Here is a 24,485-nt window from a genome sequence, read left to right on the forward strand (position 1 = left end):
AGAAAATGGGTTCCTCATGAGTTGACCGACAACAACCGTAATCAAAGAGTCACAATTTGCAGTTCGCTCCTCTCTTGTCAAAACCGTTTGCCATTTTTAGAGCAAATTGTTACCGGAGATGAAAAATGGGTGCTGTATGTTAATTTGAAAAGGCGGCCTCAATGGTTGGACAAAAATGAGGCTCCGCAGCCCACGCCAAAACCTGACTTGCATGCGAAAAAAGTGATGTTGTGTGTTTGGTGGAATTTTAAAGGAATTTTTCATTATGAACTTTTACCATCTAACCAAACCATTACAAGTGCAGTGTATAGTGCCCAATTGGAAAGGTTAGCCCAAGCTTTAAGAGAAAAAGAACCCGCGCTGATTAATCGGAAGGGCGTAATTCTTCACCACGATAACGCACGACCGCATACTGCAAGAATCACTGCTGAAAAACTGCGCCAGTTGGAATGGGAAGTTCTCCCTCAACCTGCATATTCTCCTGATATTGCCCCTTCCGATTACCATTTGTTTCGTTCTTTGCAAAACTTTCTTCTTGGAAAAAAATTTAATAATGAAGAATGTCTCAAAAATGTATTGACCGAATTTTTTGCATCAAAATCACAAGAATTTTACAACAGAGGGATTAAAATGCTTCCTGAGCATTGGGCACAAGTAGTAGAAAACAACGGCAATTATATTGTTGATTAAATTTTGTTGTATTGTTTAAATAAATTCGATTTAAAAAAAGTATTAGAAAACGACATTAATTATTACTAGACCTAATATTTAAAAAATAAATTTCTTATATGATTAAGATGAACCACTGTAGCTCTACCTATAAGTTGAAAACCATTGCTTTAAATCTATTGAACTTATCATTATCCGTATACCTTTGTTTCTATGTCTTTGCTTTTCTAGATCCCTACATCCTGAATATCTTCTCCTTTACTTTTCCTGTCCACAATTTAAAGATTCTTCAGTTTTTAATAAAAAAAACTATCTCCTCAGAGTAGCACGGCCTATACCTCTCTGCTGAGAAAGTCATTCCTTTCTAGGTGCTTCTATAGCAAATTTATTACATTAAAAAAAAAATCATTTCCTGCCGGTGACTTGGTTGGAGCTTTGTCTTGTACAAAAAAAGGTTGCGGGTCAATACCTGGTCAGGGCACATGCTTAGGTTGTGCCCTCCCAGATTGGGACATATGGGAGGCAACTGATTGATGTTTTTCTCTCTCTCTCAAATCAATAAACATATCCTTGGGTGAAAATTAAAAAAAAAAATTGTAGTTGTTATATTCTGCATTTTATGATTGTTTGCTTATCTATTTGTAAGATTGCTAAGGTCATACACTTTATCTTTCTTATACAAAGTAGATATTATACTATACCCTAAGGATTGAAGGCGGGCCTCAAAAACAAGAGACCAAATAATGGAACTAAGAAGTGTAGAGAGATTATCTTAGAGTTTGTGTTGAATATAATTTTTTGTTGTTGTTTGTTTTTAAAAAAATATATTTTATTGATTTTTTACAGAGAGGAAGGGAGAAAGAGAGCTAGAAACATCGATGAGAGAGAAACATCGACCAGCTGCCTCCTGCTGTGACACCCCCCTAAAGGGGATGTGCCCACAACCAATGTACATGTCCTTGATCAGAATCGACCCTGGGACCTGACGCTCTATCCACTGATCCAAACCAGTTTCGGCTGTTTTTTTGTTTTGTTTTTTGTTCAGGCAATCTAAGATTACGTTAGCAAGTGGTTGGCAAACTGCAGCTCACGAGCACAGAGCTCTCGAGCTTCAGTTTGCCGTTCTGTTGACGAATGCGTTTGCTGGCCACTGGGTTAGCAAATAGATTTCAGCTTGCTTGGTGATTCTGATGGAATGGTATGTTAAGGAGGTTTTGGAAGCCACATCTTGATTCCATGAGAAAGCTAGCTATTAGATAATAAAGTGTTTGGCATGTCTCAGGTATTTTGAGAGTGTGGGCTAAACATGTAGAATGTTTTGAAATAGTAACAAGTATATAATACATTTCAGGCAGTGTTCTAAGGATGATGCACATGCATGGGAGGCAACTGATTGATGTTTTTCAGCTCATTTACTTTCCCTGACAACTTATTAATATCCCCATTTTCTAAGTAGGAAAACTAAGGCACATAGAGGTTAAGAAACTTGCTCAAGTCACACAGATGGTAATTCTGGCTCCAGAGTCTGTGCTTTTATCATTGTTATACTGTCTTCATATGAACATTCATTCAATGTTTCAGAAAAATGAGGTGGCTAGCCCACATAGCTATACTTTTATAGTATCTCAGGGACAAAGTGAATACGTTGTTTGTTAAATGGCCCAAACTCGGCAAACTTTTACCTTAGATTAGAAAGATTTATCTTCCATGATTCTTATAATCATATCTGATTCTTTGTGTTTTATTTCTTTAGGATCCCTTGCCAGCTCCATCTTTGACCCTCTCAAATATCTTGTGGGTGCTTCAGGAGGAGTCTATGCTCTGATGGGAGGCTATTTTATGAATGTTCTGGTGGTAAGAACTTTGGGAATGGAATCTATGGACTTTTTAAAAAACAAAAAGCTAGTATTTGGTATAGGAATCTTCATTTATTAGTATTTACTGAGTACTCATCTTCCTTTGACCACTATTTTTTTCCATTCATATTTTATCTTATTTTCCCCCTGATATCAAAAGTAATGAATACTAAATAAAATTTTAAATTGAAAGACAGAAGTCAAAATCCCCAATATAGTATGTTAACAGCTTAATATACATTCTTTCAGATCTTATACATGTATTCAAAATCCTATTAATTAATACAAATATGGAACTACCCTTATAGTATTCCGAATCTGAACATCAAGTATTCTATCTACCCATGTCATTACACAGAAATCCACCTCAATCTTTTCAAGTGCTCACAGCACCCTCCATAGAGCTCTATCCTGACTTATTTAATCTTTCATTGACAACAATGTGGGATGATTGCAGCTTTTCACATTTACATATAGTACCACAAAGAATGTTCTTTACAGGTATCTTTTTGCATTTTTGTGATTTTTTTGTAGGATAATTTCCTAGAAGTGGATTTCAATGTCAAATCGTCCTCCAAAGTTTGCATGCTATTTTACATTTCCATGATATAGTATGTAGGAATGTCAAGCACTTTTTAAACAGGCTAAAATCCTGTCTAGTTCTTAACCCTTTAACCATGTAGGTATACTTTAAAACAGGCGTCTTCAAACTGCGGCCCGCGGGCCACATGCGGCCCGCAGAGGAGTCTGATCCGGCCCGCCAGGTTTTTTGGGCAGTGAGCGCAGCCGAGGTGTTACAGTAGGAATTAGTAGTTCATATAGTCCGGCCCTCCAGCTCTCTGAGGGACCGTGATCTGGCCCCCACTTTAAAAAGGTTGAGGACGCCTGCTTTAAAATATAAAGTGTTTATATTTTATTTATACTTATATACATATATCTATACTTTAAAAATACTGCAGGACAGGGGTGGGGAACCTTTTTCTGCCAAGTGCTATTTGGATATTTATAACATCATTTGCGGGCCAGACAAAATTATCAACTTAAAAATTAGCCTGCTATATTTGCTCAAACATCTAATTAGCTCACCCCAAATGCCTTGGTAGGGCCAGACCAAATAATTTTGTAGGGGCCTTATACGACCTGCAGCCTGGACGTTCCCCATCTTTGCTGTAAGAGGAAAAGTATGAAACAATTATAAAACTGTTAAAAAAAAAAAGAAGTCATTTAGAAAAATGTTTTTCAAACTTTGGATTTAAATCCAAAGTAGTTGTGAACTCAGTTTAAGGGTTGTGAAAAATTAATCAAAAAGAAAAAAGTGAAAAATAATTTCAGTAATAAGTACTGTTCATGTGTGTACTGGATTGTTATATAAATTATTTCTTATTGTAAGTCATGGTCACAAAGTTTGAAAATAATTTACTAAGAATAAACAGAGTTATTCAGTATCTTTACTCCTTGGGGAGAGAGTGAATAACTTGAAAGGGATTGGAGATATAATTTAATATATTAAAGTGGCAATGTTTTTCTGACTTTGTTCTCTAGTAACACATGAGGTTACTGTAAGCTAGACTGAGAAGCATTTTTTCTGACCAGCGTTTTAATTTTTTTAAAATTATCTCAAAAAATAAGGTAGTATTCACATTTTAGTTCTTTACTAACTCCTACTTGGAAAGAGGATCAAGAAGTATCAAATGACTATAAGCCAAAAAAATGGGAACTATTTCATCCAACTTAGTTTGACAGCATATCTATCTATTTATCAATCTATCTATCTTAGGTTAAATGTCAATTTTATATTACTTATCTATATATATAAAAGCCTAAGTGACTGTTTGACCACTAGTTATGATATGCACTGACCACCAGGGAGCAGAAGCTCAATGAACAGGCATGGAAATATGGAACAGACTGATGAATCTCAGAGGGAAGAGGGGATAGGGGAGGATAGGAAGAGATTAACCAAAGATCTTATATGCATACTAGAGGCCTGGTGCATGAATGCACCAGTGGGATCCCTCAGCCTGGCCTACAGGCACCGGGCTGAACCCAGCAGTCTGACATCCCCCAAGGGGCCCTAGATTGTGAGAGGGCACAGGCCAGGCTGAGGGACCTCACTGGTGCATGAATCCGTGCACTGGGCCACCAGTATTTAGATCATTTCTGATAATAAAATTGTGTCTATCTAGTTTATATTGTGGAGTTAAATGTCATGTTTCAATTTTGTTCTTCTAAGCACACTAAAGTTGTACTTCCCAAATATATTCTCGTTTTTTGCAAATATTTTACATAGTACTTTATTCTACATGAAAAAGAAGATAAAGAGGGAGTACAGTTGAGGTTTCATTTGCCAATAGAGTGCTTATGTTAATTATTATTTATCTCTTTGCAAGAATTTTCGAGAAATGATTCCTGCCTTTGGAATTGTCAGACTACTGATCATCATCGCTATAAGTAAGTTTATTTTGTGAACACTTCACTCCTTCAATTTTCTTGGTTCATCCTTCAGAAGGTTAACCTAGATGCACAATGGACAGGGTTGGCTTAAAACCTTTCACTAAAGAAGTTATAGGTGTGGGGCATGACAACTCACAATGACCTGCCCAGTTAGGAATTGATGGTCAGCTCACCCTGTAGGTTACTTTCCATAGAACCTTTCTTTTAAATCCACAGAAACAATAGCAAAAGGAGGGCCAGTTATATTGTGTTTCCAGAGTTAATCCAGATAAAGCTGTGTCTGCTTGTAGGTGTGGGGAGAAGGGCAGATGTTGGGGTCACACTGTGGGTTCAGACTTGAAGGCCAAGACAGAGGTGACACTTGATAAGGCCTAAGATTTTTGCTGTCCACGTGGAAAGAAAAAAAGATTCTGCTAATTGGTACTGAGTTCAGTTATCCACAGGGACAACCACCTCTGAGGAAAGACACTAAATATAAAGTTTGACTGTAAAAAAAGCTTCATTTTGAGAGAAAATAAGTGACTTATTTATAGGCTATGCCATGCTCAATGTAATTTTTTTTTCTCTCCAGAAGAAACCCAAGAGATGAGGGACAGCTGTCAGCACAGACAGGAGAGCTGTGCAGGGAGGGAGCGAGGAGAGTTGCTTTGGGAGCTGAGGTGCCACCTGAGTTGAGTCACATCAGGAACCAAGGGACAAGTCCTTTGACTGAAAAATGTTGTTACACAAGTTACCTGGTCTTCAGTCTGCTTCTTTTGTGTAATTATAAATGGCTTTTATAACATTAGCCTCAAACCTTTGATGGGGAAATAATTTTTATATTATTCTTGAATACTCTTCAATGATGGAGTAAAAACCGTTTCCCCATGCTCAGCGTTTCTCCAGAGATAGGTTAGTAAGAATATATCATTCCTGAGGTAACTTGATAAAGCCATATTATATCCCACAACAGAAGTAGGATAGGCCAACATTAACCTTCCCCACTTATTTCTATTTTTGAAAAATATATGTTTTTATTGATTTTAGAGAAAGAGGAAGGGAGAGGGGTAGAAACATTGATGTGAGAGTGAAACATTGAATGGCTGCCTCCTGCATACCCCCCTTCTGGGGATCAAGCCCACAACCCAGGCATGTGCCCTGACCTGCACATGGTTCATAGGTTGGTGCTCAACCACTGAGCCACACCAGTCTGGCGCATCATTTCTAAATGTTCTTTGGCCTGGTTTACCTACTATTGAAAATTATAGAAAAGTTACAACACATACCAGACATATAAGCATGTTTTAATTTTAAATACATTTCCTTGGGAAAATGTATATACTTATATAATAATGATAAAAATTATTCTTTAAAAATTTTTTTTATTGATTTTAGAGAAACTATTTATTGTTCCACTTATTTATGCATTCATTGGTTGATTCTTTTAAAAATATATATATATATTATTGATTTCAGAATTGAGAATCATTGATTGGCTGCCTCTAGCACGCCCCCTACTGGAGATTGAGCCAGGAACCTGGGCTTATGTCCTTGACTGAAATTGAATCCAGGGCCCTTTAGTCCATAGGCTGATGCTCTATCCACTGAGCAAAACTGGCTAGGGCTCATTGGTTGATTCCCTTTTGTGCCCTGAGGATCAAACCTGCAAGGGATGATAGTCTAACCCAGTGATCGGCAAACTCAGTCAACAGAGAGGAAAACCGCGGCTCGCGTGAGTTGCACGGGAGCAGCAGTTTGTTGACCACTGGTCTAACCAACTGAGCTACCTGGCCAAGGCTAAAAATTATTTGTAATTGTGGATGACACTTGGCCTTAAGCACCTTTCTTCAATAAGCATTATTTGTTGGATGTGTTTCCAGACAAAGCTAATGAGCTTCCCTCTGAAAAAGTGGATGAAAAATCTCACTTTTTCATCATTTAAAAAAAGGTTGGTATAGAGACAACCTTCTTAGAGGGAGTGTTAAATTTTTAGTGAGGATAATGATTCAGTTTGGAATGAGGAAGGCTGGAGAAAACACGGATTTATTGGGAAAACACATCTCAGTTTAGAGATTGCCGAAACTTACAAGCAAACTCCCCGGAAAGCAGAAAGGGCCAGACAGAGGTGGGCGGAGGGGGGAGATAAAAGGGAAATGGGAAGGAGACACTGACCCGCTGAGGGTTACAGACACTTTTGGGGAGGAGGCCTCCGCCTACCCTGGAAGACTAAGTCGGAGTGACTGTTTCCAAGAAGTCAGCCCTGTTCTCTGGCAGGGTTTTCCTTATGCTTTCTTAGACTCAACTCTATTGGCTCAGGAAATGCAAATGATTGAAAATACCATCAGCCACATTTATCCAGAACTTTGTGTAACAGTCACTTACAATTACTATTGAGTACTTCCTCAACCTCGGTTCCTGTCCAGTGACTTTAACATCGGTTCCTGTCCAGTGACTTTAACATCGGTACAGTAGGGTCCTGAAGCTATTTCCCCGAAGGCGAGGACTGGGCCTTCCCATCTCTTAGGATGAGCAGGGGATTGGGGGATGGGTGTCGAATGTGGCAGCTGCGTGAGATGTTTCCAAGGAGGGTGGGAGTCCTAGGCCAAGAAACCCGAAGTCTCCTTTTGTAACAGAGATCTGACTTATTTGGAGGATGTCAAAGTTTTGGCTCTCACTGTTCCATTGGAGTGTGTGCACTCATTCCCTTTCCTGGCCCATCTTCGGTAATTAGTGTGGGAGGTGAGAGTGGAGTCACACTGCTTAAAGTTCAGATCCTGGCCCTGCTTCTGAGCTGTGTTAAGATCTTGGGCAAGTACTTAACCTCAGTGTCTTGGTTTCTTTATGTGTTAAATGCCACCATCCTTCCTCGCTGGTCTTCCTGCTCCTGTCCTTGCTCCGTAAGGTCTATTCCTTATATACCTGTCAGAATGAGCTTTTACAAACTAGATCATGTCACTCCTGTGTTCAAAAGCTTTCAAAGGCTTCCTATCCCTCGGAATAAAAGTCAGAGTCCTTACACGGCCCCTGCACGGTCTGGCCCCTGCCCATCACCCATCGCTTTATTCCTAACGGTAGTCCAGAATCACCCGGAAGTCTTGCTAAAACACAGACTGGGAGCCTCACCTTCAGTCTCTGGTTCAGTAAGTCTGGGGTGGGCCTGAGAATTTTAATTTCTAACGAGCTTCCAGATGCTGCTGCTCCCGCTGCTTTTGGAGGAGAACCACACTTTGAAAAACACTGACCCAGCCAGATCAACTGCTTTAGTATTCCTCAAGCCCACCAGGCACCTCCCTCCCTTAGGGACTTTGTATTTGCTCTTCCCTCTGCCTGGCTCTTATTTCCTAGGTCAGCATAGCTTACACCCTTATTGCCATCGAATACCATATGCTCAGTTAGATCCTCCCTGACCTATTTATTAAAAGTCACACCCTACCCCCAGCTTTCCCAGTTCCCCCCCACTCTCCACCCCCCTTGTATTTTTCCACAGCACCTAGCACCAATTGACACACTGTTTGTTTTCCTTGTTTGTCTGTCTACCTCCCTCAGCTCCACCAGACAGGGCTATGTGATGTAGTCTTTACTTCCTTTTTTCTCTTCTCTTCCCTCCCCTTGTATTTAGAAGCACCTTCCTTAAAACCTAAAACCTTTTATTAGAAGTCTGCTCACTCCAGTATGTCTACCACTGAGATAGTGCCTGGCACATAAAAGATAACAAATATTTGTTGGATGAATAAATCTGCAAAATGGGAAAATGATAGTCTTGACTTCATTGAGAGGACTGATACAAGGTTAATCATGTAAAGCACCTGGCGCAGAATAAGTCTTAATAAATGTCAGCTGCTACCATTATTGGGGGAAACCACAGCACTGGGTGTACTATTGTGGAGACCTTGGAGCTTCATCAGCTTGTCTTTCCTTCTAGTTGCATCGGATGTGGGATTTGCTCTCTACAGAAGGTTCTTTGTCCCTGCAAATGGGTCACCGGTGAGTTTGGATTATTATTATTTTTAAATAAAATATATTTTTATTGATTTCGGAGTAGGAGAGAGAGAAACATCAATGATGAGAGAGAATCATTGATTGGCTGTTTCCAGCATGCCCCCTACTGGGGTTTGAGCCTGCAGCCCGGGCATGTGCCCTGACTGGGAATCACACCGTGTACTCCTGATTCATAGGTCAATCCTCAACCACTGAGCCATGCCAGCCCTTCGGTTCTATGTTTTAAATTAGACATTTCATTTATGTGCGGTCAGATTATGCTCCTATAAAGATCCTTCGTGCAACTCAACTCTGTTCTCTTGGTTGGCTTTATAGAACCACCCAAGATGGGATGATGGTCAATTACTCTGCCTTATGCACTTATAGTGAATGAAATGACACTTTCTGGCTTTGCATATAGAACATCCCCTCTCTGTTTCTCTTGCCTGAGCTCCTTGTTTTTCATACTTTTAAGAGTCTTGTATGACTGGAATGGTATTTGTTGTTTGGTAAAAGGGATGTAACTGAATTATGTTATTAGCATTTTTTTCACTTATTTCCATTTCCTCCTTTTCTCCCAAGGTGTCTTTTGCAGCTCACATTGCAGGTGGATTTGCTGGAATGTCCATAGGTTACACTGTGTTTAGCTGCTTTGATAAGACGCTGCTGAAAGATCCACGGTTTTGGATATCAATTGCAGCTTATTTGGCTTGCATCTTATTTGCCGTGCTTTTCAACATTTTCCTATCCCCAGCAAACTGACCTGCCCTAATAGAAGCCAATTAATAAAAAAGAGTCATCTGGGGGAAAACTGGAGCACTCTATGAAGAAACAGAGAAGCCCCAGCAAATCTTATTATAAAAGAAGGAAAAAACACCACTGAAGTGATCAGTTGCGAGGACTTGTAACAAAAGGTTTTAGGTTTTAAGGAGGGGCTTCTAGATACAAGGGGAGGGAAGAGGAAGAGAAAAGGGAAGTAAAGACTAGAAATCTGGTCTTTCCCAGGCATATGGTGGGCATGCATGCATCCTCTAAAAGAGACTTGTTTTTCGAGGATGTATTATAGAGACGGCTTGCTGGAATCAAGAACACTGTACTATGCTGATAATAAAAACTTTTCATACCTGCGCCAGACTACTCATAGTCATCTCCAATCACTGTTCGGGCAGAGAGATCACTGGGGCGCTTTATATACATTATTGCTAACCATTTAAAAAATCCAATAAGGTAGCTATTACTCTGCACCTTAGAGAGGAGGACATGGAAACTCTTAAAAAAATCAAGTAACTTGTCTAAGAGGGAGCATAGTTGACAGATTGGCTATGATTTGCAAGCCCATACTCTCCCCCATGCTTGTATAACGATGCTGTATCCCCCAAATTCTGAAGGTTAAGAGTATGGTGGGAGTATGGGAATAAACATTTCTGTGGGTGCACCAGGGATGGAAGTACCACCTCAGAGGAGCAGATGGAATTCTCTGGACAACTAGCTTCAGATTCTAATGGCTCATTTAGGACCCCAAGGAACCCGGAACTGGCTTCCCAGTGCACGTGGCTCCGGACTCATCTGTGGTAACATTCTTATCCTTCACCTGGCTGGTGGCTCTCCTAGGAGTTGGGGGTGGGGTGGGGGGTTATTTACAGAAGGTAAAAATGTCAGGTCTGAAAGCTGAGATGCCTGTCATTTTCATGAAAAGGACCCAGATTGTTGGCCATTCTTTCCCCAAACAGTAGTTTTAGGTTATCTGAACATTGGAAGTACAAGTTTATTCTCCTTTCATCATCCCTTCGACATGTTTATTTATAAGCACCTCCACTTAATATAGTGAGGAGCGTATTTTAGCATTTTGAGAAAAGCTGGTCTGGCATTTGTTTAAAACACGTGTCAAACACAAGGCCCGCGGGCCAAATCCGTCCCGCCAGGCCTTGCAATGTGGCCCGCACCGCGCTGTCATCACTGCACTCCGCTGCGTTTCCATCACAATGACAGTTTATGACTGTTCAGTAAACCATTCGGCCCGCGATTTAGGCTGGATTTTAGATTTTGGCCCCTTCTCTGATTGAGTTCGACACCCCTAGTTTAAAACATAAAAAAAAAAAAAAAAAATTTTGAGTCTGAGTATTTCTTGGTTAAACAAATATTTGAATAAGAATGTAAAAAGGTACACCTCCCTCCCTTTTTACTTTCTCACCCTCTAAACTGCTATTTGCCCCTGGTGGTGACCACTGTCAACAGCTGGGGTGTGTATCCTAGGCCTTTTTCTATCCAGGATGAGCAGAGAGGGAAATGTATTTTAGTTGATGGCTCATTACTCACTGCACGGAATTGCACTGAATCTACACTACATCCCCAAAGGGACAAATTCAGAGAAATGCTCGTCTGCCATGGAGAATACACCAGGTCACAAGCTCCGAGGAGAGACCTCTAAGGACCTAAAGGGCAATGTAATGGTTAGCCATACAACACTGGACAGCAACAGGGCTCATCTATGAAATTGGACATGACCCATGGATTAGTAATAGTGATGACTAAATAGTTACTATCTAGTCAGAACGATGTTTTGGTACTAGAAACACAGTTCACAGGACCAAACACAGTGATTATCTAATTGGGTTCCCCAGAGGGCAAAATTACCATAAAGAGAGCACATACAAACATCTGGTGTTTTAAATTTGGTATCTCTGAATTACAGAGGAACCAATTTATTCACCTTAATTTGGGGTTCATGACTTTAGTCTTCCGAAGTGTGCTGGGTTTCTGGACATACTGTAAATATTATCTGTGCTGTTCAATAAAGTAGCCACTAGGCACAGGTGCTTACACATGTCACACTGCCAGAGCTCAAAAGCCGCATGTGACCAGGGGTTACCTTATTGGAGAGCACATATAGTCTATTTCATCATTGCTGCAAAAAGCTCTATTGGACAGCTTGTTTTAAGGGCAAGAATGGCTGAAAGGGAAATGGGTTTTAGCTGGTGGCTGACTCATTCACTGACTGCACTGAACTGAACCTTCTCTATACCTGCAAAGGCAGCACACGTTGAAAATGGCTGAGCTTCTAGGAAGGATTTGCTTCAGATTCATACTCATCTAAGCTAAGAAAGGTTTGTGCTAATTCCTCTCTTAGCTAATTAAGAGCCAACTGAAATGTTATTTTCTGCTTTCGAATTCTATAGTTATATATTTATGTACACTAGCATTCATGTCATTTGCTATAAAAGCTTTAGAATCTAAGACTTGTGATGAAATAATACTGCTTCTTTCAGGAAATACTATTCCCTTTAAAGGGGAAAAAATCTTTTATTTCTTTTTGTGATAGAAAAGTAAAGTGCTCATTGTAAAAAAAAATTATTAAAAATCAAGTCAATTGTACTCATACTACCCAGAGATATGTTAAGATTTGATGAATATACTTCTAGGCTCTTTTGTTGTTGTTAATCCTCACCCAAGGAAAGGTTTTCTATTGATTTTTTAGAGAGAGTGGAAGGGAGGGGGAGAGAAAGAGAAACATTGATGTGTGAGAGACATATTGACTGGTCGCGCCCCCCCCCCCCCCCCCCCCGGGGCCAGGGATCAAGCCTGCAACTGAGGTACCAGCTCTTGCCTGGAATCATACCTGCAGCTCTTCAGAGTGAGTGAGGGCTGATGCTTTAACCACTGAGGAATAGGCCAAGGCATGGGCTTTTTTTTTGGTATGCATCTCTACATTTAAGTAAATTCACAATGATGGGGCCATATTATTCTATTTTATAATATGAATGTCACTGAAACTGTTTATCAAATGTCTTTTTATATTAATATATGATTATAATTTTTACTGTTTGTATATTACCACACTGTGGGTGTACTATTGTTTGTTATGTAAAATAGTCTTTCTTGTACAATAATTATCAGTACAAGAAAGACTATTTTACACTAGAAAGACTATTTATGATTACTATCATAAAACCTGCTTACACTTTTTTATGTCTTTTATTTTATTACTAGAGGCCTATTCACGAAATTCATGTAAGGGACTTGCCTCGGTCCTTGCAGCCCTGGCTTCATCTGGAAGGTTGTCCAGAAGGTCGTTTGGCTGTCTGGTCTAATTAGCATATTGTGCTTTTATTATTATAGATTGTTTTTAAAAATATTTTTTAATTGATTTCAGAGAGGAAGGGAGAGGGAGAGAGATAGAAACATCCATTATTAAATCATTGACTGGCTGCCTCTTGCATGTCCTCTACTGGGGATTGAGCTGCAATTTGGGCATTTGCCCTTGACCAGAACTGAACCTGGGACCCTTCAGTCCACAGGCCCACACTCTATCCATTAATCCAAACTGGTTAGGGCCCTGCTTACAGTTTAAAGTAGTTTGGATTGTTTGGTCAAAGAGTATAATATTGTTAACATAAATATAAACTATCTCAGGAAGGTTGAATGCTTTTCCAAGTATTTTTTAACTACATAAAGCTTTCAAAAGGCTCTAACTAGGTATTTAAAAAAAAATCAAAACTATCTTTATTTAAATAAACTTTTAAGAGAAAATAGACAATTTCTTAATGTATGTGAATGGAAAGATCTGGCTCAGCACAGTTCATATTTCGTATGCTTGTTTTGAGTGTAGCAGCTGAAAATGTTTGGAATGATGAGCAGTCTGGCTTCATCTGTAACACACAACAACTTGGCTGCAGCAATGGATGCCATGACCAGGCTTTTCCTATATCCCTCATTAGATCCTGGGCTCTGTAGGAGATTTTCGTGTCTTCGCCATCCCTGGTCTACATGGCCCATGCTTTGTACTGACTGAGATGAGAGTTCTGGAGAAAGAGAGGCAAGCTCAACTTGGGAGAACTGAAAGGGGTTGAGTTTGATATGCCTGGGGGTCGGAGGAGATTGGAGCAAGCAAGTTGTCAGCTGCAGCAAAGGAAACGTAATAAAGCTCCACGCAGGGGAACCTGGCTTTCCATCTACTGCATGTGATACACATTTTCACTCGCTGTTGTTAAAGTTGGGTTTATGATTGGACAGTACCTTATATGGATTTCATTTACAATCTCTATTTAAATGCCAAGGCTACCCATGTCCAAATATAATTGATTGTTTTGTCTCAAGATCAACAGAAAAGACAATATTCCTATTTATGCAATCAATAGCCATTGGCTCACTTTTCTTAAACATTCTAGAAATTTTCCACCTAGGCTTTAAAAAGATTAAGAGAAGGCTCTGGGGACAATATAAATTGAAGGATGAGCATAATGAATTCTATTCAAACAGGTCAAGACAAAATCTTGCCGAATATCAGAGCACAGCTGCAAATTCACTAAAGCGACTCTCTTCTGCACCTGGTTATAATCTGATATTGGAAAAGCAAGCACGGGCAACAGTGCATCCTAGTTAAACTGCTCTGCATTTCAGGCAGGTCCTGATCATCACAATAGAAATGACGAGAAAAGCATTTTGGATGAACAGGAAACTATTTTCCAATGAGATGTGCACATTTAGTACTACTTATATTCAAAGCATCAGCTCAAGCACTAATGAAAACACTCATAAAAAAAACAGGAGAAGAAGTTATTGGTAAACAGTAAGGAAAAAAAGAAAAGAAAAAGAAAATAAATTGATGGCAAAAACAGCAAAAGGAACAGGTCACTGTTCTATTCCAGGTGTTGCTACAGATCTGGACAACCACATTAGGGCAGTCACTCCAAACAGCTTTCTCTGTCAGCTAACTGCACCAGGAACCCAAGGTGGCTTTGGGCTACAGAGTCCCCTCTACAGAAGGTGAAAATTGGGTGTCTCTTCCTAAAAGGTAATCTCAAGGGCTAGTTCAGAGAAAGTACAATCAGAATCCTTTTTCCTTTACAGGGAGAATTCCAGAAACTCCTAATTTTTTTGGAGCATTGTCCTCTGGATCTAAATTGGTCGGAACCTGCAATAATCCTACTGCTTGTCCCCCAACTCAATTACTGTTGCTGACAAGCAATCTCAGTAGGCGGGCTCCCACAGATCTTCAGAGCCGAACAGCTGTTGGCTTTTAGACATTTTGCATGTTACCACAGAAGTAGCCTAGTAATAGTGGAACACAGACAAAGCAGACAGGGCAGCTCTAAAGACCAGGTGTTAAAATGTACAATTGCAAATCCATTTCAAAAAGGAAAAACAGCTCTGAATCGGAATTGTGAAGGGGTATTTTCCAAAACAATGATTTAGAGTTACCAAATCAGGATTATTTGTTCACAGGTCCACTTCAGAATTTGTGAAAGCCGAGTTTGGGGAAATTATAAGTTCAGAATTGAGGCTAAATGGATTGGAATTGAGTTTTTCCTTGGAGGGACCACAGTACTGTGGAGATTGTTCTTAATGTATATAATCCCTCCTTTTAATTACTGATCTTTTATTTGCCCACACTGGTTAAGTTTTGTTTGCTCCTGGGACTTAGTTTCCTTATAGATTGCAACTTAATGTGTCATGAGTATAATCTTAATACTGTTACCCAGTAAATAAAATCTTAAAAAGATTTCTGGCTCGCTTGGACCAGTTTATCCGTGCCCAGAATGAACTTCTGGCTCTACTACTAACTGGTTATCTAATCTCACCATTTTACAGTACCTATCTTACAGGTATAAGTGTGAACACCAAAAAAAGAAACACACGTTTAATACAGTGTTGAAATCTGGGCATAACAGCATCAATAGGCGATCCGAAGTGCTAGCTAGCTCTCATTAACAGGTGACTGCTCACGCTATAGGCCCACATTCACTCGGCCACAAAGCTAGGACACTCCAAGTGTAAAAGCCAAAACTGAAATGTATGATTTTAAACACACTCCTCTAACCACTGGAAATCCAAGGGGCGCCCTGCGTCAGTCGTGGGCACCTTTTTCAGGATGGGAGCCAAGAAGCCATAACGTACTTGGTTAACCACCGATTCGGAGGTCCCAGTTGAGGCAGGTCCGCCTCCTCTCCGTATCTGAAGATCCTCCCAGTCCCCGGGCTCCCGAGTTACGCAGGCCCCACCCCCGGGAGCCACGCCCGCCTGGGGGCCCCCACAAGGACGCTGGGCGGGTCCCGAGTTACCAAAACCTCACTAGTCCCGAGGCAACAGACTCGCTGCGGGGGGACCGGAAGAGGAAAGCGGGTTGTCAGTCTAGCCGGATGGGCGGGCGTACGCAGACTCCCTGGGCTCGGCCCACCACGGGGCAGTCAGAGCGTCCTTGTCGCCATGAAAACAGACCACGCCCCGGCCGTTCCAGGCCGTGGTCCGCGAGTGCGCAGGCGCGCGCGCCCTCCCGCGCATGAGCAGTGCTGCTCGGAGCCCGCCAGCCACGGTCTCCGGCGCCAGCTACGCCGCCGCCGCTGTCACTATGGCCCATTACAAAGTGAGGGGGGCGCGGCGGCGTGGCTGGGGGCGTGCGGGAGGTGGCCAGCCGCGGGTCGGCTCCGGGTGGGCACGGGGGCGCGCGCAGGTTTTGTGGGGTGGGGGGTGGGGTGTCTGAGATAGCGATGCGGAGGCGGGGTTTGCCAGCCTCCAGAGCCTTCTTCCTGCTCCGGCCCCCGGCTCCCGGCCCCTGACCCGCCGCCGTGTCTCCTCAGGCCGCCGACTCGAAGCGCGAGCAGTTCCGGAGGTACTTGGAGAAGTCGGGAGTGCTGGACACGCTGACCAAGGGTGAGTGTGGGCGAGGAGAGGGTGCCTCGTGTCCTCGTCGTGCTCCTCGGGCTGCGCCCCTGCCGCTCTGTGACGCGGGGAAGGGAGGGTCCAGGTGGGACCCTTGCGGGGTTCGGCGCTCGCCCTGCCTCCGGACGCCGTCGGCCCGGCCCGCCTAGCGCTCGCTACCACTCGCCCGGCCGGGAGGGAAACTCTTGCAGCTGTTGCAAAAAGTCTTCAACTTCCGTTGCTTCGCCTCGAGCAGCCGCAGTGGGCATGTTTGCTAAAGACCTTGAGATCCCAATTCCTCCCGCCTTACGGCTTCTGGGGAGCCCTGGGATCCTGCTAAGAAACATTGAACCTCGAACCAAGTTGGACAATTTCCAGATTTGAAAGTGCGGCGTGAAGTAGCTAAGTGAGCCTAATCCCCAACGCAGGCGATTCGGTCCATTAGGCTTTTCAACCCGTTCCGTAGTCCAGATTCCTTTCTGGACTGTACAGGTTTCACAAAGTAGAATTACAGTGTAAGGGGCTTGAGAGCCCCTTACACTGTAATTAAGATGTTATGTAACATTAAGATGTTATATTGTTTTCACTTTTTCAAGTAGAAGCTGTTACACTATGTTTCTTCCTCCGGGGTTCAAGATCTAAGTGAGGGCGCTTGAAGCTGAGGGTTTGGAGATAGTTGGGGTACTGTTTATCTCATTAGCTCAGCAGTAATTTAAATGCCTATTATGTATCCCTGAACTCACTCTTAAGGATGTGTAAGAGTTGGCAGGATGAGGACCTAGGACTAAATGAGAAGAATAGTAAGTGTCTGGGAGATAATTTGGTTGCCGCTCTTTGGCCAGAAACAAAGATTAGGAGAAAATTGGAAGAGAAGAATAACTGTCTTAGCAGAAAGTACGACTTTTAATTCTCAGGTATGGACTGATAATTTTGATTTCCTACTTAACCTGGCGCGGGGTTCAGGTACTAGTTTCCCTGCCTCTTTGGAAACATTAATTAATTTCAGCAAACATTAAGGAACTGCTCTAGGAAGGGATTGTCCTCTGTTTCTGGAAGCGTTACAGACTCTTGGAGGCCCTCTCCTTTAAAAAAAACTCCACAAGTTAATTTCTTTTTAAAATATATTTTATTGATTTTTGTACAGAGAGGAAGGGAGAGAGATAGAAAGTTAGAAACATCAATGAGAGAGAGTCATCGATCAGCTGCCTCTTGCACATCCCCTTCCGGGGATATGCCCGCAACCAAGGTACATGCCCCCGACCAGAATCGAACCCGGGGCCCCTCAGTCCCCAAGCCGACGCTCTATCCATTGAGCCAAACCGGTCCCGGCTACAAGTTAATTTCTTTCTTTTATTTAACCATTTTATTTAGGTTAAATGGGGATATAATAGTGGAAAAAAACACACACCACACTCCCTGCTCTAAATGAGCTTATATCCTAGTTGGGGGAAGACATAATACATTGTGTCAGCCAGTGGTATTAGGACATAGCAAAACAGGGGCTAAAGGAGGGGGATGGGGGAGACCTCTCTTAAGTAGTAACATTTGAGCAGAGACCTGAGTGAAATAGTGTCCAATGTCCAGAGTTCAGGAAGTGTAAAGAGGCCAGAGGGCATGGATGGAGTGAGTGGAAAATAGAATGGTAAAGGCCAGAGAAGTGACTCTGGTGGGAGGTGACTGAAGATGTACAGCTTTGTGGCCAATCTCTCTTCCTGAGAGATTAGAAACCATTGGTGGCTTCTTTTCCCTTGCTCACATCTACTGGTATCTAACCCCTCACCACCTCCCTACATTTCCACTTCTCTAAATAACATCGGTAACATAATATCTACTGATGTGATCTGTTTCAAATTTGATTTTCAGCATCAAACATAGGTACTTAGATTAAATTTCTAAATTTTATCCAGCTTATTCCCAAGAGGATTTCAAACTGCTTCTAACATTAAAACACTAGAAAGACAGGATGGCTACAGACAAAAGGTGATAAACCATTAGGAAGAGGCATTTAAGAGTTATTTTGAGCATTTTATCAACCTCTAAAAATCCTGGCTGCTAAGGCAAAAAGGGGATCATCAGATATAGTGTTTTTCTTATCTGATTGAAAGGAAGTATATTCTATCTATAGAAAAGCACAGAAAACTTGACATTTACATTACGTTATGTAATTATCAATCTTTTAAGTACCACTGACAGAAATTTAAAAGTTGAAAAAATTGGGATAGAAGAGGAAGAAAGGATAAAAGTATTCAGGTTTTATAAAATTAGGACTCAGTGGAAATTAGTGGAAGAAACAAGTTTGAGTATATAATTTAAAGGAAAAGATAGTAAGTAGAGGAATTAAAGACTACTGTTACAAGGGAGGTTGAGGAGAGGATAGTAGTGATATTAAGTATATCAATTCCTCAAAAAATAAAATGTAAGTATATTTAGAGAGATGAAGAGTAGCTATCAGAACTCAAAGCAGTTGGCCATTTGAGTTCCCATACTGTCTTTTGATGAGTAATTAAAACTAAAAAATAGAAGGGAAGTATGGTAAGTTGGTTTACAACAGGAGTTAACTTGGGGTCTAGATATGCACATTTTGTGTGTGTGTAGTTACATTTTTGGGGGGCTTTTATCAGACTTTTCAAAGGGTTCCATGTACAAAAATGTTAATCACTGATTTAGAGAGATTTTTAGCTGAGTAGTAAATCTTAGTAGGAATCTGTTCAATAGAAGATGAGCAAGGTAGTACTGATATGAGCTATTGGACATGGAAACACTAAAGTATATTTTAATGTTGATTACTGGTAAAGTTTTTGGTTGGCAGTTATTTAGCATATTATGTATGAAAACTTCTTGAAGAACATTTTGAATTCCATAGCCATGGTGATATTCCTAAATTTTTCTCAAATTGATCTACTTTCTTATTACCCCTCTATCACTCTAGTGCAGTTGGCTATCTTTGTCAATAGGATTATCACATCAGCTTGTTAACTGTTCTTCCTGCTTTTATTCTCGATCACATCAGCTTGTTAACTGTTCTTCCTGCTTTTATTCTCGTCCCACTTGCTGATTTTCCACACCGAAGTAAATAGTGATCCTGTTACCCTACTGCTTAAAATGTTTATGTGCCTGTTCTTAGAATCAAAGTCCAACGGAACTTGCAGGACCTTCCGAAGTCTGCCCTCTACTCCCTTCTAGTTTCTTCAGCAAATCAATGACAGTGGATACTCCTTGTCCCGACTGACAACTCCATCTAGCCACACTTTAATTTCAGTTCCTCTGTACGTTGTTCGCTTGCCCCCTGCCCTTCCCATTTTTTCTGCGATCCTCATTACCTAGATCTCAGATCTTAGTTCCCTTCTTTTAGGAAGCCTTCCCTGGTACCCTAGTTAGGTGTTCTTCCAATGTGCTCCCATAACCCATTATCCTGATCGTTCCTTGATTCTCTTTCTGTGTCTATTATCTTTTGCACTAGACTGTAAATTCACTGAGAGTGGGGACCTTGTCCGTCTGATTCACCATGGTATGGATAGGCCTAGCAATGTGCTTGACATATAATAGGCACTTAATATATTCTAAGTTACAGAATATAATTTCAACCATTCAAATTTAAGACTTTAATTGTTGCTTTCTCTGCTTTTTGATTTGCAGTATTGGTAGCCTTATATGAAGAACCAGAGAAACCTAATAGTGCTTTGGAGTATCCTTTTCATCTTTCAAGTCAGAAAAAGGCCTTATTTTTAGAATTCTCATCCCCCCCCCCAAGATAACCTTTAAAATAGTTTTGATTAAGAAAAGAGTTACTTTCCTTTGAGTGTTTGGGTGATGATCTCTGGGTAAATATGGGTGGTGGGATGGGGTGACTCTGATCAGAGATGCTACTCTGGGCTATTTCATTACTGTCATTTAGCTCAAGTAAATTCTTAACTTTGAGATTAGTTTTTTAAAGCATCACTTAGGAGCTGCTACCCCAGAAAATCCAGAAATAGAGCTGCTTCGTCTAGAATTGGCAGAAATGAAAGAGAAATATGAAGCTATTATAGAAGAAAATAAAAAACTGAAAGCAAAGGTAAATTTTAAAAAATAATTCATGTTAATAAATTCATCGTTAGTTAATAATTTCACCTATCATTAACACATTCATGTTAATAGTATTAATATGATCCAAACCTCACTAAAATGGATAGTAGGGGAGGAAGGAAGGTGAATATCAATCTCAATTAATTGCAAAGCCAAACTGATGCCCTGTCTAGAAAACAACAGACACATTAGAAATAGGATAAGCAAAGTGTGGTCAAGAAGAGGTTCTCGGGAACCTGCATCAATAAAAAGATGAGAATATTGGTTAATGCTACTTCTAGTATGTGGAGATTTCAGAGAGTCTTACACAGTTGATTTAAGTTGCTTTGTGAGTGGCACCTCTTAGAGTTGTGCACTGCACAATCTACCTAGTCATGTGGTGGCTCTTGTAAATTTGTTTGCACTTAATTTTGTCTAGTGCTAGTTTTTTCTTCGTTTAAACTCCTGTGAGAATTTTAATAAACCTCAAATTAGTCAACTCTTAAGTCATTGAGGTTTCACCACATTCTGAATCACATAATGCATTTTATATTATTCAAGGAATTTCTCATGAGTTTTATTTTCTCAATAATGTTGTGAGATAAGTGAAATAGATGCACAGGTGAGGAAACTACAGCACAATGAAGCCTAGCTTCTCAAACCTGACAGCTTAATGGAACCAATCTTAGCCTAGTGTTCTTCCAAGGGAACAACTTGGCATAAAAGAAAATGCAGGATTTCCACAACGTGAAAATACCAGTTAACTCTTGGGCAATTTTAAATCAAAGACATCAGCAGGTCTTTATTATCTGGCTAGATTCATATATGTCACATAATTTGTTTTTTCTACTTTTTAGGAGAAAGTTCAGTCAACTTTTGGTAGAGGGGCTTATTATAATAAGCCACATCATCCTTGGAAAGATATAGATTATTGTATATCAAGTGTCTTGACAGGATAGCCATAAACTGGAATTAAAATTTTAATTTTCTAGTAATATTAAAGATTTATGTAAAAAACCTCCATTAGGTTTGATTGTATTAAATCTTAAATCATTAAATGGTTTAAACATTTAAACATATAAACTTACTCTGTCAGTAATTAAATTGAATATAATAGTGAACTCGTTTTGTTACTCTTAATTTTTTTAATCCATTTTAGAGTAAAATTCATCTAAACTCCTCTGTCTTTGCCCTATAGCTTGCTCAGTATGAACCACCTCAGGAGGAGAAGCGTGCTGAATAGGATTCTTCTCAGTTGAAAAGACACTGAAAAATGTTTTGTAAGACTTGAAATAGTTTGTATAGTATATAATCTTTTCTGAACAGATGCTATAGAACTTTTATATATATATATGTTAAAATCACCTATCACACTTTAACTGTTATAAACACATATTCTTATAATCACCAATAAAAACTAAATATAACCTTTTTTGGGTCTTAAAAGCAGGAGTATCGAAAGTGAATCCTGAAAAAAAATCTAAACACAGGCATCTAATTCATTACCTTAAAAGACATTCTGTTTACTCGTCTGACTAGGAATGTGGTACTGGTTGTATTTTAGCTGAGGAAGGTTAGCATGGAGCTGTTCCTTGGTTTAGTTCAGGATACGAGCACAGGTACAGTCATTCTTTAAAACGAAGATGACATGTTTATATTCTCCGTAGGCAGCTGGAGAGATCTGTGTGCCATGAGATGCTTTGCATGGATTCTTATGAATCTTTTGCTCATTAACATAATGCAGAATAAATAACTCCTCTTTGCCACCACTTTGCCTTAGATAACTGTGTGTGCCAGTTTGAACTGACACCACGTTTTTCTTCTATGCATTCATGCCCTATTTGATAATGCTGCCTTGCTTGCCTCTTGCACATTGTCTTTCCTGTGTTGATTTTCAATTTGCTGTAATAGCAGTTACCCTGTTGTAACTTATATAACATTAAACAGATCACACTGTTTCCCTGCCTTACTTAGTTGCTCAGTTGAGCACAGAACAGAGGGAACATAAAATTCTGGGTTCATTCACAAGCTGGGATAAGAAGGATAATAAGCCATTTATAGAGGAAAATTATAGTTTGCTGGTATAATTATATAGTACTTTTTTCCTCAAAATATTTTTCTAGCCTTGAATCTATTTCATCTTCATTATCCCTGTGAAGTAGGTAGGGCAAGTATGAGGGGAGGTTGGGTGTTGAGTTTTTAGGCCAAAGACTGATATTAATACAAATCACTTACTGTTGAACCTTGGGCACATAAGTTAACTGTTCTGAAATTCACTTTCCACATCTGTTAGTTGAGGATAATATCTGTGCTGCCTACCTCACAGGGTTGTTGTGAGGGTCAAATGGAATGTATGAAAGATTTGTAAATGGTAAAGCATAGATTCTTGTTCATTAGTCCTTTTTCATTTATTTTGCAAGACCTACAGACTTTAAAAACAAACTTGATTTTAGTCCTACCTGGTTTGGCTCAGTGGATAGAGCATTGGCCTGCAAACTGAAAGGTCCCACGTTTGATTCTGGTCAAGGGTACATACCTGAGTTGTGGACTTGATGCCCGGGTTGTGGGCTCGATCCCCAGTGGCGGACTTCCAGGAGGCAGCCAATCCATGATTATCTCTCATCATGGATGTCTCTATCTTTCTCCCCCTCTTCCTTCCTCTCTGAAATCAATAAAAGAATATATTAAAAAAAACACACAACACAAACCTGATTTTAGAGAAAGGGGAAGGAGAGAGGAAAAAAGGAGAGAGAACATAGATTTGATGTTCTACTTATTTATACACTCACTTATATGTGCCCTAACTAGGGATCGAACCTATAATCTTAGTGTATTGGGATGGCTCAGTGATGAGCTACCCAGCCAGGGCCTCTGTTTTCTTGATCATTTATTTTCCTTACTGGTTGATTGATGTTATTAAGAAGTAGTCACATTTCATATATCTTATCCTGATTGTTAGAGAACTTAGATTTTTTTTTGTCAAAACACACAGAAAATGAAACAATACACTGAAAGCTGGCTTAACTAGTAAGTCTCAGTACCTGCGAGAAACTGATTAGGCCAATTGAAAGGGAATTTTATTCAGTCATGTTGGTAGGAATGTGTCTCTTCTAATCACAAATTTTGTTTTTGGGTGGGGAGGGGCGTGTCAGATACTGTTGGAAGAACATTCACTTAAATTGGCTTATCTCCTACCAATCTGAGTGCCTTCTATATGGACAGCAGAGGGCTGAGTGCTGGGTGTTATACTTGAAATTAGTTGTAAGACATGTATATAAGCAATTACAATATGGTCTAGGATGTGCTAAGAATCTTCATCATAATAAAACATGGCCCCAAGGGGAGAAGAGAGGGAGACTTGGCTTCTTTAAGCCGTTGGTATGATAGTCCCCTTGTGGATATAGAGAGGTAGAAATTTTTTTCTGGCAGCTAACCCTCATTTGCTTTTTTCTCTTGGGACTAGTATTAATACATATGTAAGTCAGGTGGTTGTGTCTTGTACCATCCTTTTGGACAGAATGCCAATCTGGGTTGGATAATCACACTTTTTGGTGGAACTGACCTGCTAAATTGCTGTACCAGTCAGTGCTATTGAAGAAGTCAGAGCCAGCCTGGCCTCGAGGTCATCTTCAACATTTCTATCAAGGATTTGGATGAAGAGAGTATACAAGAAGGGACTCAATAGAATAGAAAAAGCACCCTTATCCATTCAGTTCCTGCTATGCATCAGCTAACTTACCTATACAATGTAGATTTCATATTTTGCTTACCTCACAAGATTGTTGTAAGGATCAACTATAATGGATGAAAAATACCTTGTAAATGATAAAGGACTACATACAGGTTACTGTAGTAATGCAAAATCTGTTA

General features: G+C 40.3%; 3 protein-coding genes across 8 annotated transcripts in view; all 3 read left to right on the forward strand.

Annotated features, from left to right (window-relative positions):
* The window catches only part of RHBDL2 (rhomboid like 2), a 37,827-nt gene extending 27,764 nt beyond the window's left edge, over window positions 1–10,063 (forward strand). For 3 of the 4 annotated variants that reach the window (XM_036446795.2, XM_036446796.2, XM_036446794.2), the window contains 4 exons: window positions 2,423–2,523; window positions 4,916–4,976; window positions 8,881–8,942; window positions 9,519–10,063. In XM_036446795.2, the coding sequence (XP_036302688.1) occupies window positions 2,423–2,523; window positions 4,916–4,976; window positions 8,881–8,942; window positions 9,519–9,698 (404 nt within the window). In that variant the 3' untranslated portion in view covers window positions 9,699–10,063. The remainder of the gene's footprint in view (window positions 1–2,422; window positions 2,524–4,915; window positions 4,977–8,880; window positions 8,943–9,518) is intronic. The other variant, XM_036446797.2, reaches the window with a different exon arrangement.
* Window positions 10,064–13,487: 3,424 nt separating this feature from the next.
* On the forward strand, window positions 13,488–15,517 carry GJA9 (gap junction protein alpha 9). Its single transcript, XM_036446798.2, is given in 4 exon segments — window positions 13,488–13,948; window positions 13,950–14,311; window positions 14,314–14,395; window positions 14,397–15,517. Coding segments are annotated over 4 exon segments (1,008 nt in total). The 3' UTR covers window positions 14,500–15,517.
* A 105-nt stretch (window positions 15,518–15,622) lies between these two features.
* LOC118723960 (MYC binding protein) lies at window positions 15,623–23,011 on the forward strand. 3 transcript variants are annotated; one of them, XM_036446799.2, is made up of 5 exons: window positions 16,144–16,296; window positions 16,511–16,583; window positions 20,208–20,256; window positions 20,496–20,625; window positions 21,814–23,011. In XM_036446799.2, exons 1-5 carry the CDS (start codon window positions 16,213–16,215, stop codon window positions 21,856–21,858), a joined length of 381 nt encoding a protein of 126 aa, XP_036302692.1. In that variant the 5' UTR covers window positions 16,144–16,212; the 3' UTR covers window positions 21,859–23,011. The 3 variants fall into 3 exon arrangements, with proteins under 3 accessions (XP_045440784.1, XP_045440783.1, XP_036302692.1); XM_045584827.1 differs by lacking the exon at window positions 21,814–23,011 and having other exon boundaries at window positions 15,640–16,361; window positions 20,491–20,606; XM_045584828.1 differs by lacking the exons at window positions 20,208–20,256; window positions 20,496–20,625 and having other exon boundaries at window positions 15,623–16,361.
* The last annotated feature ends 1,474 nt before the right edge of the window (window positions 23,012–24,485 follow it).

Source organism: Pipistrellus kuhlii, unplaced genomic scaffold (assembly GCF_014108245.1).
Source record: "Pipistrellus kuhlii isolate mPipKuh1 unplaced genomic scaffold, mPipKuh1.p scaffold_m20_p_2, whole genome shotgun sequence".
Lineage (NCBI taxonomy): Eukaryota > Metazoa > Chordata > Mammalia > Chiroptera > Vespertilionidae > Pipistrellus > Pipistrellus kuhlii.